General features: G+C 44.3%; 2 protein-coding genes across 2 annotated transcripts; one reads left to right on the top strand and one right to left on the bottom strand.

Moving 5' to 3' along the window:
• Positions 1 to 5,056: 5,056 nt before the first annotated feature.
• On the bottom strand, positions 5,057 to 8,099 carry EXOC8 (exocyst complex component 8; the record flags this gene model as incomplete). The annotated part of the gene is made up of 2 exons (XM_082481236.1): positions 5,057 to 5,916; positions 6,585 to 8,099. 2 exons carry the CDS (start codon positions 8,097 to 8,099, stop codon positions 5,308 to 5,310), a joined length of 2,124 nt encoding a protein of 707 aa, XP_082337362.1. The 3' UTR covers positions 5,057 to 5,307.
• A 414-nt stretch (positions 8,100 to 8,513) lies between these two features.
• On the top strand, positions 8,514 to 13,630 carry SPRTN (SprT-like N-terminal domain; the record flags this gene model as incomplete). Its single annotated transcript, XM_082480704.1, has 5 exons — positions 8,514 to 8,785; positions 10,244 to 10,343; positions 11,145 to 11,273; positions 12,033 to 12,300; positions 12,600 to 13,630. The coding sequence occupies 5 exons, from the start codon at positions 8,514 to 8,516 to the stop codon at positions 13,322 to 13,324; spliced, it is 1,494 nt and encodes a 497-aa protein (XP_082336830.1). The 3' UTR covers positions 13,325 to 13,630.
• Between the last annotated feature and the right edge of the window lie 1,190 nt (positions 13,631 to 14,820).

Raw genomic sequence — 14,820 nt, 5'->3', positions numbered from 1 at the left:
CAACTAGCTGAAAAGCTGCATGATTGTTTGGGGTTTTTTTAAATAACTTGAAATCATCGTTAATCCAAGCATCTTCAAGGACTTCCCAAGAAGCAGTGAAGTCAGTGCTACCTGCTCTTCTCCCTGGTCCACCTCCCTAGCACAGTACATTCAATAGCCACACGCCAATGTATTAGCACATCTGAACAAGATTCCCAACAGCTGCAGGGCCAAATTATATTTTGGGTAATCTAAGCCGATGCCTCAGAGTCCAGCTCCTGACATGAAGAGATTAATATCTCGGCTTTCATACCTGCTTTTAGCTCTTGTACTGGTCTATGAGAACAAACTGAATGCTTGCATATACAGTGGGTGCCCGTTTTCCCTGCGCGCTGGGGATGCTCACCAATGCAGAGCTCTTGTGGGACCTCCGCTGGTAACCATGTGCCATCACAGCTCTCTTCAAGTAATTTGGGGAGCAGGTTCTTTCCAGCCTCCCGTATGATCTTCTGCCTGGGTGAGAAGTGGGATGCTCCGGCCATTGAAAGGAATGCGGCCACGATCCAGCTACTGCATGGGGAGGGAGAGAGGATAATTACCACAGGGTCACAGAAGGGTGATCTAAAATTGCCTTAAGCTGTCCTGGTCAGTCATGTAAACCACTGGGAAGGGGAATACTGTTCAGGGGTCAGAACAGGCTGGGCATCTTGCTAGTACTTGTTCCCTTGGTGCGTGAAACGGAGCACATATGTAGCACAGAATCTAGTTCAGCCTGTAACTCGGAAGCTGAGAACTGTATTACAGGACACATTGGGGCCACTGAAGTTGTATTAGCAAAGTTTCCCAAACATTTAAAAGGTAGTCATTCTGCTTGAGGTAGCTCAATCAAATTCTGACTGATTACTCTAGTCAGCATCCCTTTTAATTATAAAGGGCATAAATCTATTTTCACAAAAGCTGTATACTGCATAAGATTGGGAAACAGTCTTTCCACAGTTCACAGTGTTTCTCTCTCCATTACCTTTCAGAGTTCATAGGCATTGAATGCATATCACAGCTCCTGAACCTCTGAGGATAAAAGATGTCTACAGGCTGTGCCCACAAATCTCCTTGACAGAGAAGCCCCATTCTGAATTTGATTTTCTTCAGAGAAAACATACTGGGAGTTTGCAGAACTACTGATATCTTTAAGTGAAAGGTAACCCAATTAAAATGTAATAGTTGTGCACCAAAGAGAATGTAAAGAGTAAGTTATGCAGATTGGTGGTGGGGACCTTCTGCATTATTGTGCTGGATCGCAAAGCTGTGTTATGAGCATGAGCTCTCATTGGAATTTCAGTCCGATATTGAAGTAAAATGACAAGAGGTCGCACAAGCTTGACTTTGAGAAGTCATTACGCTGAACATCTTACACAAGATAGCTCAAGCTGGGACAAGCGACTTTTCACATCTCTGCAGGGGCTTGTCAGGCAGAACAAAAGTCACATGTTGGTACATACCTTTAGAAAAAGTAGAAAGCTGAGATGCTCTGCAGGATGCCTGCTGACGGTATAGGAACACAGCGGGAAAAGAAAACATGAATAATTAAGAAATTAACAGTACAAAAATTAGAAAATGCAGAAGAAAAGCACTAGCAAGGAAGGAAAAAGAGTTGACCCTAACATCTGAACGGTTCAGTGCAGCATCTTCATTCCCCAAGGTACTACAAAAACATCCCAAGCCACCCTGCGAGGCAGAGACAGCACAGATTTAATGCCTGTGCCTGCCCACAGCAAACTGAGGTTTCAAGGGACAAAACTCCACCTAGTGAGGAGATGGTTTGTACTGCACATTCAGCATTCAAATTAAGTATGAGTGGACTCTGGTGACAAAATAATCTCTGGAAGGTAACAAAGCTTATAGCATTATGCTGTCCAGGTGTTGGTAAGGCCTCACATACCCCCCCAAAATCCCGTTAGACTCAAGTACAGCCTCTCCTCAATTTGAATCGGATACAATGTTGAGAGACATTTTCTTCCAACTTCACCTTATTACCTCACACACTGACTTTGTAAGAATGTAACTTAAGTGACATCAATCGGCTTCATCACCTGGCTGCCTCTCACACCTCCCTCACAAAAGACTGACCTGAAGCTCTTCGACTTCAGTGGAAATTTATTAGTGGACTTGAACTTTTAACCAACATCCTCTTTCTGATGATGATGATAAAAACAGAAATACACCACTAGTGTTGTATGTCAAAAAGTTTTAATACATGGTCCTCACTGTTCAGAAAAGTTATTGCATTAAATTCTAATACATAAATTCATCTGAATTTAAAAAAAAATCTACATTTTACACATCACAATTTTGTCACAGCAGCTAAAGGAAACCAGATATTATATGAAATTGTCTCAAAACAAAAAAAAATATGACTAGTTCTTCCCAGAATCAACAAAACTGCTATCATATTATTCAATAGTTACTGCAAATCCCAACTTGAACAACACTATCCCCACAAGTGTACAGCTCAGGAAAAGAAAAGTGCCATTCCAAATTACCGTCTGCAGATCTGAAATTTATTAAACCATGACTCTCAGCATATGCTGATTTTTTCTGTTAACTGAATTAACATACAAAGCGTGTTTAATTTAATTGCACACCATTTTCCTTAAGTTATTGTTTTCCTTTTATTATGACTCGAATAGATTCACAAGTTACAAAGTATCAATGCTACCTACAGCAGTTTATACAAATCCACACAGGTGTTTGAATTGCACACGAACATGATATTTGATCACCTAAAGGAAAGGCCAGATTCCCCAATCCATTAAAACCAACATCCATGTAAGCCCACTGCTCCGCAGACAACGGCTCTGTGTGCTGTAAATAGATTGATGAAGGGAGCAGTGACAGAAGCATAACAGAACACACGTCAGAATTACACATTCTACATTTCATCCTCTGATGAGGATAAGATGTGCTACACCAGCTTGCAATAGAAGCAAGAATAGGGCTCTTCTCCTACTCAATCTTATGCCAGCGCTGGGAATCGGGAAACTACATTTCAGCTTCTTACACAAATTCCTTAAGTATCACAATAATCAGAGTTTTGAGCTGCAGTGCCACAGCTTACCCGTCTTTTGCACAGGAAAAAAAAATACATAAGGCTCATCTGCATTTATTCTGCTTTCTTCTGCTGTAAAGAAAACAATAAAACATACCTGTCTTCAGAGAAAAAAAGCCCTCCCTTCTCCCTCTCCTCTCCCTCTCCCTTCTACTCGTCATTATGGAGAGCACTCGCTTACAATCCACTTGAAGGTATTTCTCAGATTAAGTAAGGCCAGGTTACTGCCTTTGCCCACTTTAAACAGATGACAGAAAATATATTACTTTGATATAGTTCACCAGGTTCTGCTATCAAAAATGGTTCACAGTGAAATAATGCCTATGTGGCTCTCTCTTGGACATAACATGTTCACATGTGTTCTAATTCTCACTGTGCCTATACCTTAAAATAAAACTATAGCTACTTCATTGGTTTTAATCAGTTTTAGCCAAGAGACATGAGTTACCCTTTAAAACCATTTTGTAGGGTTTTTTTTTCTGCGATTTGCTATCAAAAGGCCCAAACACTGGACAGCAAGCAAGCAGAGACAGTGGGATGCTTTGCAAAATCTGACAGTTCAAAAGGCATCAAAACAGCAAGAGAACGAAAACGAGCCACTAAAGTGAAAAGTACATTGAACTAGCACTGCAAAAATAGGGAGAAATGAAGCAGCTCCAGTATAAGCAGATATGCAGAATGTTTTACTAGTGGTATCTTTTGTTTGTTCAGGCAGTCACAAACGGCACTTGTTACCATGATACAAATTGCAAAAGCTTTCATTTGAAAGTGCAAGAGGAATAGGATACTCAGTGATTCCAGTTAAGAACACTTGTTGAGAGTCTAATACAAGGTTACTTATCTGTAACATGATTTTCTCACAACTAAGAAAGTCTGCACTGAAAGGGAAGAAGTTTACACAGCTCAGAAGATGATGCTGACAGCTTTCTAAAGCCAGCCTTCACACAAGACTTGGCTTATTTTCTTTTCACAGACACATATGGAACAAGATTAGCCATCACCACTCAATCCAAACATACCAGCATTTGCATAAACTTCCCCCATCTACATTAGAGTTCCCAACCAAATACAGTCCTTGTGTTTTCTGCAAAAAAAAAAAAAGGATAGTTGTTCTTGGTTATTGCTGTATTACAGGAAACAATACTAATATTTGCAGGAGAGACAGAGTGTGTATTTTGAAGATCACATTATTTACAAAAAGCCTCACACCCAGTCTCTTCATTCTGTGCTGGTTCTGTACAGTAAAACTAGCATTCTGTTTCTTCCAAACGAAACAGTACCTTCAGACCCTCTCCCTGCCCTGCACATCTCAAAAGCTTTTATGCCACTTCACTATGGCTTCTACCAGTAGGTAATGGCCCATAATGCATTTATGACAGCACCTCAAACAAGAGTGCATACTCACCAAATGGACTTGACCCCAATGAAGTCCATGAGAAAAATAGGAAGGGGAACACAAAGGGGAACGGAAGAAAATTATTCTCACTTCTTTTCCAAAGGGAACCAATATTTCTGACAGGAGAAGATTTGTTTTCAGAAAGCTGTAATTTAAGTCAACGTGCCAGCTTATTAAATAGAAGCAGCCCCTTCACCCAAACACAAATACCTATAAAAAAAAAAATTTAATTTAGATCTGTCTCTCAAATGAACAGAGAGTATTTGAATGTTGGAGAAACTGAAAAATCTGCTTTGCTAGCAAACAAATCAGACTGTGCAAATCTATGTTGTTTATCTTCAGTGCTGAGTCACAACTGGACGGTGGATGTGCCTCACCAAATACCACACCCTGGGAGTGTTTCAGCACTTCCCCTCCTACCAGAACACTGCCTCGAAAAAGAATTCCTACAGTGATGTGATGAGAAGTGATCTCTTCCTGCCATATGGTGCATGTATATTTAAGACTTTCACAAACATTTGCCCCAAAGTTATATATTATAGTATTTCCCAAGTCACAAACACTACACAAGCCATTCTAACAGGATATGCTGTCCAAGGACATGTGCCCTCGACCTTACTTCTTGCTCCCCTACCCCCAATCCACCAAGAAAAGCATTGCACCCTTGCAGGCTTTGATTGTAAGTCTTCAGCTTCTGGAATGCAGCAGTAAGACTTCTGCATTTTTCAGGGACTCAAAAAAACCCAAACATTTAGTTCATAAATTCAATGCACAACATTTTCAGTAAGTGCTTTCACTCTCTGTTCATAAGAACAGTTAGGTCACTTCACACCACAGAGGTGGTACTTTCCGGATTTACACGCATCAATCTCGAAGCATTTCTCAGATCCTGTAGCTGCTTGGCTGGCTTTCCAACTCCTTCCTCAAATCTTTTTTCCACAACAGGAAGGACAGTTTCATACAGGAAGGATGCATTCTGCCTAATGAAGGCTTTCTTCTCAGGGTCCTGTTCACATCGTAAACTGTAATCAACATGCTGGACAGCCACCAGGATGATTTCCACGAGACTCTCTAAAAGAACCATATGCAGCTCTGGAAAGTAAAGCTTTAATGCTTCCTCCAAGAAGGCCATAGTCTGCTTAGTGAAAGCTACTACAGTATAGCTAAGGTTGACCCAGCAGTCATCACCCGTGTATTGGTCAAAATTGCCCACGCCACAGCTCCTCATCTCCTCCCTGAGTTTCCCCAGCGCCTCTGGAGTCATTAGGTTCATCCTTCTCCACATCTCCTCAGAGTTGCGGTGCTTGGTGGCCTCGATGATGATATCCTTGTAGCTCTGTAAAGCACCTTTGATATCCTTCACCAGAAGGGCATGAATGATGAAGGTGAGATCCAGTCCAATCTCGCTAAGCTGCTTGCAGTGCTCTTTAGCTACCTTGGGTATCAATGAAAAGTGAAGGGTGTTACTAGTGTGCAGGCCCCCTTTACATCTTACACATTTACCAAATTTATCATTCTCAGAAAACAGGGAAGCATCAGTCATGCTTCACTTATTTCCCCTGTTTTAAGAAATTCCTTATTAATGAGGAATTAGTAACTGAAAGACAAACCCTGCCTGTCAAAAATACTGTGGACAATTACACTATAACCCCCCACACAAACATTCCTCCCCTCCCCCCCTGCCCTTAGCAGCTGAAAGAAACCATAAGCTGAGAAAGTTAGTCTTGCAGAAAATTATGGAAATGTAGTCCAGGACAGGCTTGGAAAACAAACAAAAGCCTTCAAAATACTCCTAACTCAGATGTAGCTTATGTAAATTTTACGACCCTACTGGTTAACGGAAAACTAAGAATAAACACATTTTGCATTTCTGATAAAGGCAGGGTTTTTCTTGCTGCGCATTTTCATCTTAATGCTTTTGTCTGTTAAATTGAAAAAATACCAAACCAACCCCAAATTATTATTAACCTTTCAATGCAGGAAACCTCTCCGGAGACCCACTCGAGAACCAACAACTAACCTAGGGTTAGAAAATAGGATTTACAAACTTTGCAGCCTTTGTTTTGGCCATCACATCACACCACCCTCTTTGGACCCTCTTACCTTGACGCACTCAGCCGCGGTCGACAAGCTCTCTTTACTATCAAATACTTGCTTACTGAAGGCATCTACAAACATCCTCATGGAAGAGCGGGCCCAGACAACAAAGGCCGAGTAGCAGCCATTGTTACCAGCGAAGTCCGTCTCAAACTCTCTTGCCGTCTCTAGAAGACTGGTGAAGAAGACATGGCAGAGCTTGTGGATGTAGAGCAGCGTGGCACCCTCGATGCGTAGCTGTCGGATGGCTGTCTGCACCGCGGCCGCCCGGTTCTTCAGGAAGAGCTCACACGCTTTGGTGGATTGGCCCAAACGAATGAGCTGGGACACGGCTCGGCGGGTGGCCCGTGGCCCTCCCCGCAGCGAGCGGTCTGGAGACAGCTCAAACACCAGCACATCGGTAAGCTGCCTGACCCGCTCATCCACCTTGGCCCGCAGCTCCTTCACAGGCTGACTCATGGGCTTGTCCCCCAGATATTCATTGAGTTTATCCAAGAGGTCCACCGCCCCCTCGAAGTCCCGCTGAGCGATGCAGACGTCCAGGTCCTCAGGCAGCTCCTGGATCCACTCAAGTGAGAGGTCGACCACCTCCTCCTCAGCAGAGGGCTCGTCCTCCTCCTCCTCATCATCCTCCTCGAAGGGGTTGGTGGACTCGGGGGCCGTTGGGGCAGGCCGGGGCAGGGCCTCCTGCTCCAGGCGTCGCTTCTCGCTGAGGGCCCGGTTGCGCTTGGTCTCCTCCAGCACCTCCAGCCACTCCTTCTTGATCTTGGCATTCTCGGCCTGGAAGATGCGGCTCTCAGGGAACATGAGCAGCTTGAACATGTCCTTCATGGGCGGGTTGTCCTTGACGTTGACCACGGCCAGCCCGTCGAGGGGGTAGAGGGCGTCGTACCGGTAAGCACCGCGACGGTTGGGCAGGGCGGTGGCCACAAGCAGGCAGTCGTTCATGAGGAAGGCATGGACCCGCTGGATCTGCGCCATGTGGTCGGCGTCGTACTCCACCAGGTCCCCGTTGTAGACCAGGTACTTGCCGGGGCTCTCGGGCAGGAGGTCGCGGCAGCCCTCCACCTTCTCCAGGAGGGTGGTGAGGGTGCGCTGCCGCCCCTCCTCGCTGGCCGCTGCCTCCTTGGCCGACAGCGGCAGGAAGGGGTCGGCGGCGGCGCGGCGGGCGCCCAGGGCGGGGTCGTCGCGGTCGGCCTGGAGGAGCAGGGCCTGGGTGACGGCCTCCATGATGCCCTTCTGCTCGGTCAGGATGTGGCTGAGCTGGTACATCTCGCTCTCCAGGTAGCTGATCTCCCGCGCCGTCTCGATGAACTGCCGGTAGTTCTGGTAGACGTTGCGCTTCAGGCTCTGGGCCGTCTCCTCGCTCAGCGCCTGGATGCGCTGCCGGTGCTCCTGCAGGTCCCGGTCGCCGTCCGACTGCTGCGACAGCTGCTTCACGTACTCCCCCGCCGCGAAGCCCCCCGACTCCAACTGCCGCCGCAGCCGGCTCCCGCCGCCTTCGCCCAGCGACAGCGCCATCGCCGCCCCTCCAGCCACCCCGCCGCCGCCGCCGCTACTGTCGCCGCCGCCGCCGGGGAGACCGCTACTGCGCCTGCGCACGGCGGCAAGTACGCTGCCTGCGCCAGCCTCGCCGCGCCGAATGCGCATGCGCGAACGTCCCCGACGGCCCACGGCTGCCCGGCAGTGATGCGGGGCCGCCGCGCTGGGGAAGCTCCGCCCCCGGGCAGGGCGGGGAAGGAGTTGCGGACGGATCCTGCTGCGCGCATGCGCCGGAGTCGGCCAGGGCCGTTGAGGGGGTTCGGCGCATGCGTAGTTGGAGAGTGGCCGCGGCGTTTGTAGTGTAGTGCGCATGCGCAGGCGGCTTCTGGCGCCGCCGGCGCGGCTGCGGCCTTAGCGCCCGGGTAGGGCTGGTGAGGCGGCGGTGTTGCCGGGATGGAGACGGCCGTGGAGGAGGACTTCGTGCTGGCGCTGCAGCTCCAGGAGTTGTGGGAAGCGGAAGATAAGGAGGAGGCAGCGGCAGCAGCGGCGTGCGCTGAGGCTTTGCCGGCCCCCTCGCCGCTCCGCCCGCTGTCGGTGGTGGACGAGGCCTGGGAGCTGCTGGACCCCAGCCCCGACGTGCACGGCCTTTTCGTGCAGTTCAACGAGACGCTCTTCTGGGGGCGACTGGCGGCTGTGGAGGTGTCGTGGAGCCCACGCATGACCCTGTAGGCCGCCATCGCGGGGGGTGCGCGGGGTGGGCCCGGAGGGGGGCCCTGCGTGGGGAGGGGGCCAGGGAGCTCGGGTGGGGCCTCCCGGCAGGTATCGCCCGGCCCGGGCGGGGGAGCCGGAGTGCGGACGGGGGGGCTTGCCAGGAGCGGGAAGGCGGCGGGGGAAACCGGTCGTTCCCGGGCAGCGCTGCCGGACGGCGTTCACCGGCCTCGGGTTTCCGAAGCTGCCGTGCCTCGGAGCGGCCCCAGCAGTGTGCCGGTGGCGTGTCAGAGCTATCGGAAGAGGCTGCGACCCGTCAAATAGGAAGGGGGTCTTCTCGTCGTATAGCTGTGGGCTTTAGGGAGGGGGAGGAAAAGCTGTCATTTGTCACTATGTGCTGCTCCTCATTGTGGTTGCGTAGGCACGACCGACTAGTGCCACAGCTTCTCTTCCAGGTGTTTGAATGTCCTGCTTTTCTAACATAGTTCGTACCCCAGGATGTGGGTTGGTCACACTCGTTGTCAGTTCTGGCCTTCATTTGTCGTCTTTGGTAGGCATAAATGGCTTTTCCCGTGGTGCAGGCAAAACGGGAGAGATGTTAAAGTGGAATAAATAACTTGGTCTTAAACTGTGTATGTCAAACCTTAAGAGAACATACTTCTCTTGCTGTCATTTTTCTTATTGTCAGTTTATATTTTAGTTTTACAACATGGTGGAAAGGTAAATATGAAATGATAATAGTATATTAGAAAGACTGGGAAGAGGCATATATAAGAAATCAGATTTTAAAAAAATAAAAGATTTTAAGTGCATGCTGCAGTTCTGTAGCGGATCAGCTGATGCAATTGCCGGCTCCTGGAGCCCTGCCCCCTCTTGTTCTCTACTGGTTGCAGTACTCTTTAGGCACTTGAAAATATCTGGATAGTGAACTGGTAGAGGACTAACCTAATCACAAAAATTATTGGAATTTTGAAATGTTTCTGCTGGATTACTGTGCACCAGTGATGATATGTAAAGTTTCAGCAGGCATCAAAAGTTGGGGGAGAGTGAGAGGTGAAGTTGCAGCAAGCAGTGTTGGCTGCTGTGGACCTTCAGCCTGTGTTTTATGTATTTCACTCCATCAGGAGTTCTAATGAAAGCAGTCCTCTGCCTCCTAAACAGATTAGCTTGGAACAGTCCATTGTGATTCCCTTCCCCAGTTGTGAGCTTTGAATTAAGTGATTGCAAGAGATCTAATAAATTATAGTAGCCCTTTTGCTAGTTCAGTCACAGTTTATTTTAAGGAACTTGTGGGCATTTTTTTTTCTTGCTTAACCATGTTCGGTTTTCCGAATAACTACTAAAAGTGTTTTTTCAGATTCTGACTTACATAGTGTGTGTTGGAAGGGACCAGCATTTTAACTCCAATTCTCAGTTTTCTTCATGTACTACAGAAACAAGTAGCTTTTCATGTTTTCTTTCCGTGTCTCTTGCAGCTGTGCTGGAGTGTGTAGGTATGAAGGAAAAGGTGGAATGTGTTCCATTCGTCTAAGTGAGCCGCTCCTGAAGTTAAGACCAAGGAAGGATCTTGTTGAGGTATTTGAAGACTGCTCGTGAATCTGCACATAAAATGCCTTGTACCTCCCCCTCATCCCATACACACGTTTTACATTTCCTAGTAGAATTCTTTTATACAGTGACTTGTAGCTTGTAAAATAGTGGTGGCTTTATTGCTACATTTGTGTTGCTTGTGTGGCAATATCATGGTAATCTTTCAGGGAACTCTGACTAGGAATCTAAAGTCACTTGTTTATTTTACTGACTTTATAAAGAAAAAAATCTTTTTTTACTCCTAAATTATCCTCTAATATTAAAAACAAGCATGGAGCACAATCAGAAAATGGCTATAGTTTCATCTTTTAGGTCAAAAGGCCAATGGCAGAAAATAAGAATATAGGATATGACTGTAAACATAACTTTGTGTTGCTTCTTGTGCCTCTGTCAGGGCTACTGCTTTGCGTTGACTGACCTTCCGTATTTGCTTAACGAACAGAAATGCTGTAGAGTTTCAGCTTTCTCACAAGTGTCTCTTTTTGGGTTGTAGGAGGGGATAATCTCTTTAAAGATCTGACTTAAATTGGAGGATTATTTCTTCTGTTTGGAATGTCACTTACTGTAGTAATATTCTTCAGCATGTTTTGGTGGTATGGGAATAGACATAATTTGATTTGACAGGTAGAGTAAGCATTATGTTTTTATGACCCAGACTGAACATGTGAATGCAGGAAAATAAGACCAGTACCAAGATAAATGTAGAGGAGTAAAATACTCCCAGATTAATTTTGAAACCACATGTAATGCTTTTCAGTAAATGTCTAATGACTTGCATCGTTTCAGACACTGTTGCATGAAATGATCCATGCCCTGCTTTTTGTTACTAATAATGACAAAGACCGTGAATCTCATGGACCAGAGTTCTGCAAACACATGCGTCGCATTAATCGCTTGACTGGAGCCAATGTCACAGTAAGCATAATCCACTTAACCTAATTTAATAGAGGTTTCTTCCTGATTTGTTGTTTTAGTATGCCTGGTGTGGTATGAGGAATACGTTTGTTCTTTTTAGACACTCCACAGTTGGTACCAATACAAATTTGCATCCAAGTGTATGCCAGTTCCACAGTTATTTTGTTGGGGATGATGGGGGGAACAGGTTTAGGAAGATGTAGTGAGTTGTTAGTCATATAACTTTCAAGTACACACTCTGTAAGTACTTTTCTTTAAACTTCTGTTTTAAACTTGACACAACTTAGTGATACCAGGGACAGAATAGTTTCATGTTCAGAATAATATCTGGGGAAGAGCAGTCTGTTAGTTAAAATTTATATCAGTAGAGGCTTAGGAGTTGATAGTATTTAAAATGATGTGTCTGATAAGATTAAATAAGAGAATAGCTGGAGGGAGAATACAATGTATTCTATACAGTAACATAATTTAGGGTGAAATTGGAGATAGATTTTTTTGAAGTGATTTTATTGCAATTCAAACAAGATAGCCAGGACATATTCCTACACATTCTGACTTTTTTTTTTTTTTTTAAAAGCTTTGTTTTAATGTTGATCAAATTTTACCCAGGTTCAGCTCTTTTAACTGGTAATGTAAAAATCACAGCAGTAATGGAAGGAATGAAATGGTAATGTATTTTTGTAGAAATATTGTAGAGCTAGTGATAGAAAATTGGAAACTTTCTGAATTACTGCTTTTTTTATTTCTTTTTGAACCTAGATCTATCACACTTTTCATGATGAGGTGGATTTGTACCGCCAGCACTGGTGGCGATGCAATGGCCCCTGTCAAAATCGAAAACCTTACTTTGGATATGTGAAACGTTCGATGAATAGAGCACCCTCTGCACGAGACTTTTGGTGGGCTGAGCATCAAGAGACATGTGGAGGTACATTCACAAAAGTGAAGGAGCCAGAGAACTTCTCTAAGAAATCCAAGGAGAAAACCCAGCCAGCAAAACTTCCAAATTCTGAGTCAACTAACAAAGGTGTTTAAAATAATTCTTTTTTTTTCTTTTCGAAAATATTTTTGTCCAAAGAGTTCCTTGAACAAATACAGATGAATCACTATGTAAGCTTTGTTTAGATATTACTGTTATGTAGCAAAGAACATGGCCCATTTTATTTGTGCTTTTCTAGGCTACTTATCAACTTAATTGTTTGCAAAAGGTTTAGTTTGCTACGCTCTTCTCAAGCAGTGTATTTTTCAGGTGAAGCACATGAAATACTAAGCCCGTGATTTATATATGAAAAAGTTACTAACTTTTCTTACTTTCTTATTTTGCAGGCAAGACACAAACACATGATGTACAAGATCTGATACCTTTTAGTGGAAAGGGATATCGGCTTGGAGGAGGAGACAGTGGACTCTCAGAAAAAAGCATAAATTCCAGCAGCAGTGTTAGAAACAGTGAAACACCTGGTTCACAGCATCGTTCAGCAGTAAAGACAATACCGATCCCTAAAAATGAGATAAAATTTGAAAAATCGCCCCGTAGTGGCATCTTCTTTCCACTATATACTGACAATGCCAGTGAGAAAATAAACTTAGCTTCAAAACGTGAGTTTCCTAAACTCTCTGTTGCTAATACAAAAGCTTACAAGAATGTTAATGGATCGCCTGTTAAAATTGCTCGTGTTATAGAAGAAAAATCAAACCAAAGTTCTGCAAATGGCAAGAGGGTTATGCCATTTTATAACAGGCCACCAAAACAATTTTGTTTTGAGCAGACAACAGCAGCTGAGGCTGCATCTGCAAAAAAAAGCTCAGAATGTACAAATATAGTGCAGCAATGGCCAAAAATAGAAGACAAAACTGCCTTTGAAAACTATTTCATTAAAAAAGGGAGTACTGATGTCACTTCACCTATGAAAACCAAAACTGAATCTACAGCGTTCTCTGCAAGTTCCAGCACTGCTATAAGTCAGGATAAAAAAGTTGGTTGTCCTGTTTGCCAGACTGAGGTTTTGGAGTCTAAAATAAATGAACACCTTGATTCTTGTCTTGCATAAAACCTTTCAGAAAGCTGTCTCAAAAAGATAAACCAGGGTTGAAAACGTTGCTTGAAAACTACTTTGCTCAGGGTTTGCTTTAGCTGTGGTTACTTCTCTGTGCTCCTGTTCTGAACTGGAATGTAAACTACCATCAGCATGCTGAACAACAAGTTTTGTGGAGTTGCGCATCAGCGCTGACGAGGAAGCTAGCTGCTACTTATGTTCCAAAGAATCGAATACTCGTGTTTTAGTAGGTGAATGTTCTTGCCACAGAACCTGGGTGATACAAGAGAAGGTGGATACTTGTTGAACTGCGTGTTTTGAAGGCAGTCTTTTAAAATCAAGACATTGTCAATCCTGCTATTTTTTCTTTGCTCTTAAAAACCATTTGTGTTGTTTTTTTAAGTGTTTTGGGCCATTCTTAAAGTTAACCACCTATAATAGATAAGAATTTTTCTATTTACTACAATGTAATTAAGTGGCAGGTATTTTTAGAATAGTAAATATTTTGCATAAGCCACAATTGCTCTCAGGTGGTCATTCTCACCTGTGACCTCTTTGAAAACAGATGAGAGTGAGAATCACAAATATGAACTTTTGTCAAAAATGGGACAGGCATAGGCATCAAAAACATAGCAAAGCAACCGTTTAGATTTAATGGGTGCGTTGTAGCAGGAAAAGAAAATGCAGAAGGGCAATGAAGGAGCTAGGAAATCAAGTGCAAGATACTTGGTAGATAAGAAGGCTTAAGGGCTCAACTTAAAAAAAGAGAACATTTTGAGGAGCTTGTTTTCAAAAAGGCTTTAGAAGTTAGCTATACTGTTAAAAGTTGGAGTGGTCAAATGGAAGCTAATGAACATGTCTTCTGTGTCTTTTGGTCCAGGATTCCAGCTAGACTCTCCACCAACTTTTTGTGATGGTTTGCACAAACTCTGCCTTGATGGTTGATTGGTTTTTAGGATATAGGTATAGTGTGCATGAGTAACTGATCCCCTTATGCTGAAACTAGTGCGTAAAAGTTGTGAGGAATATTGGTAGCAATCCTGGTAAAGACTCTTCCTGGCTGTATCATAAAAGCCTTCATGATTTTTCAGTTCAACTTCCAGTGCTTCAAGGGGCAAAATGGCATTAAATTGACTTAGTCGAAAGTCTTTGTTTTGCTTCTTCTGGAAGCCAGCCAGCTTGGTGGCTAGTATCCAACAAGCCACTCACTTGAGTTCTAAAACCATTGTGCCGTGAGAAGTTATGGATGCAGATGTGTTTTCTATGTAAACTTTCTGAAACGTTAACAGTTCTCTTGCTGCACTGAAAGTATTTAACTTGTTAAACAGTTAACGGCTTGACTCCTTACTTGTAAAACTGATTATAAAAAATTTTGTTTAAAAAAAAAAAGGAAAAAATAATTACACTGTTTCATATATTGTTGCTACAACTTTAAATGGCTATATTAGCCTCGGATGCACATGTTTGCCTTTATATAATCAATTACTTGCTGCTCCCTTTTGAAATGGGGA

Source organism: Vanellus vanellus (genome assembly GCF_965231255.1).
Source record: "Vanellus vanellus genome assembly, chromosome: 3".
Taxonomy (NCBI): Eukaryota; Metazoa; Chordata; class Aves; order Charadriiformes; family Charadriidae; genus Vanellus; species Vanellus vanellus.
This window is presented reverse-complemented; position numbering and strand designations above follow the sequence as displayed.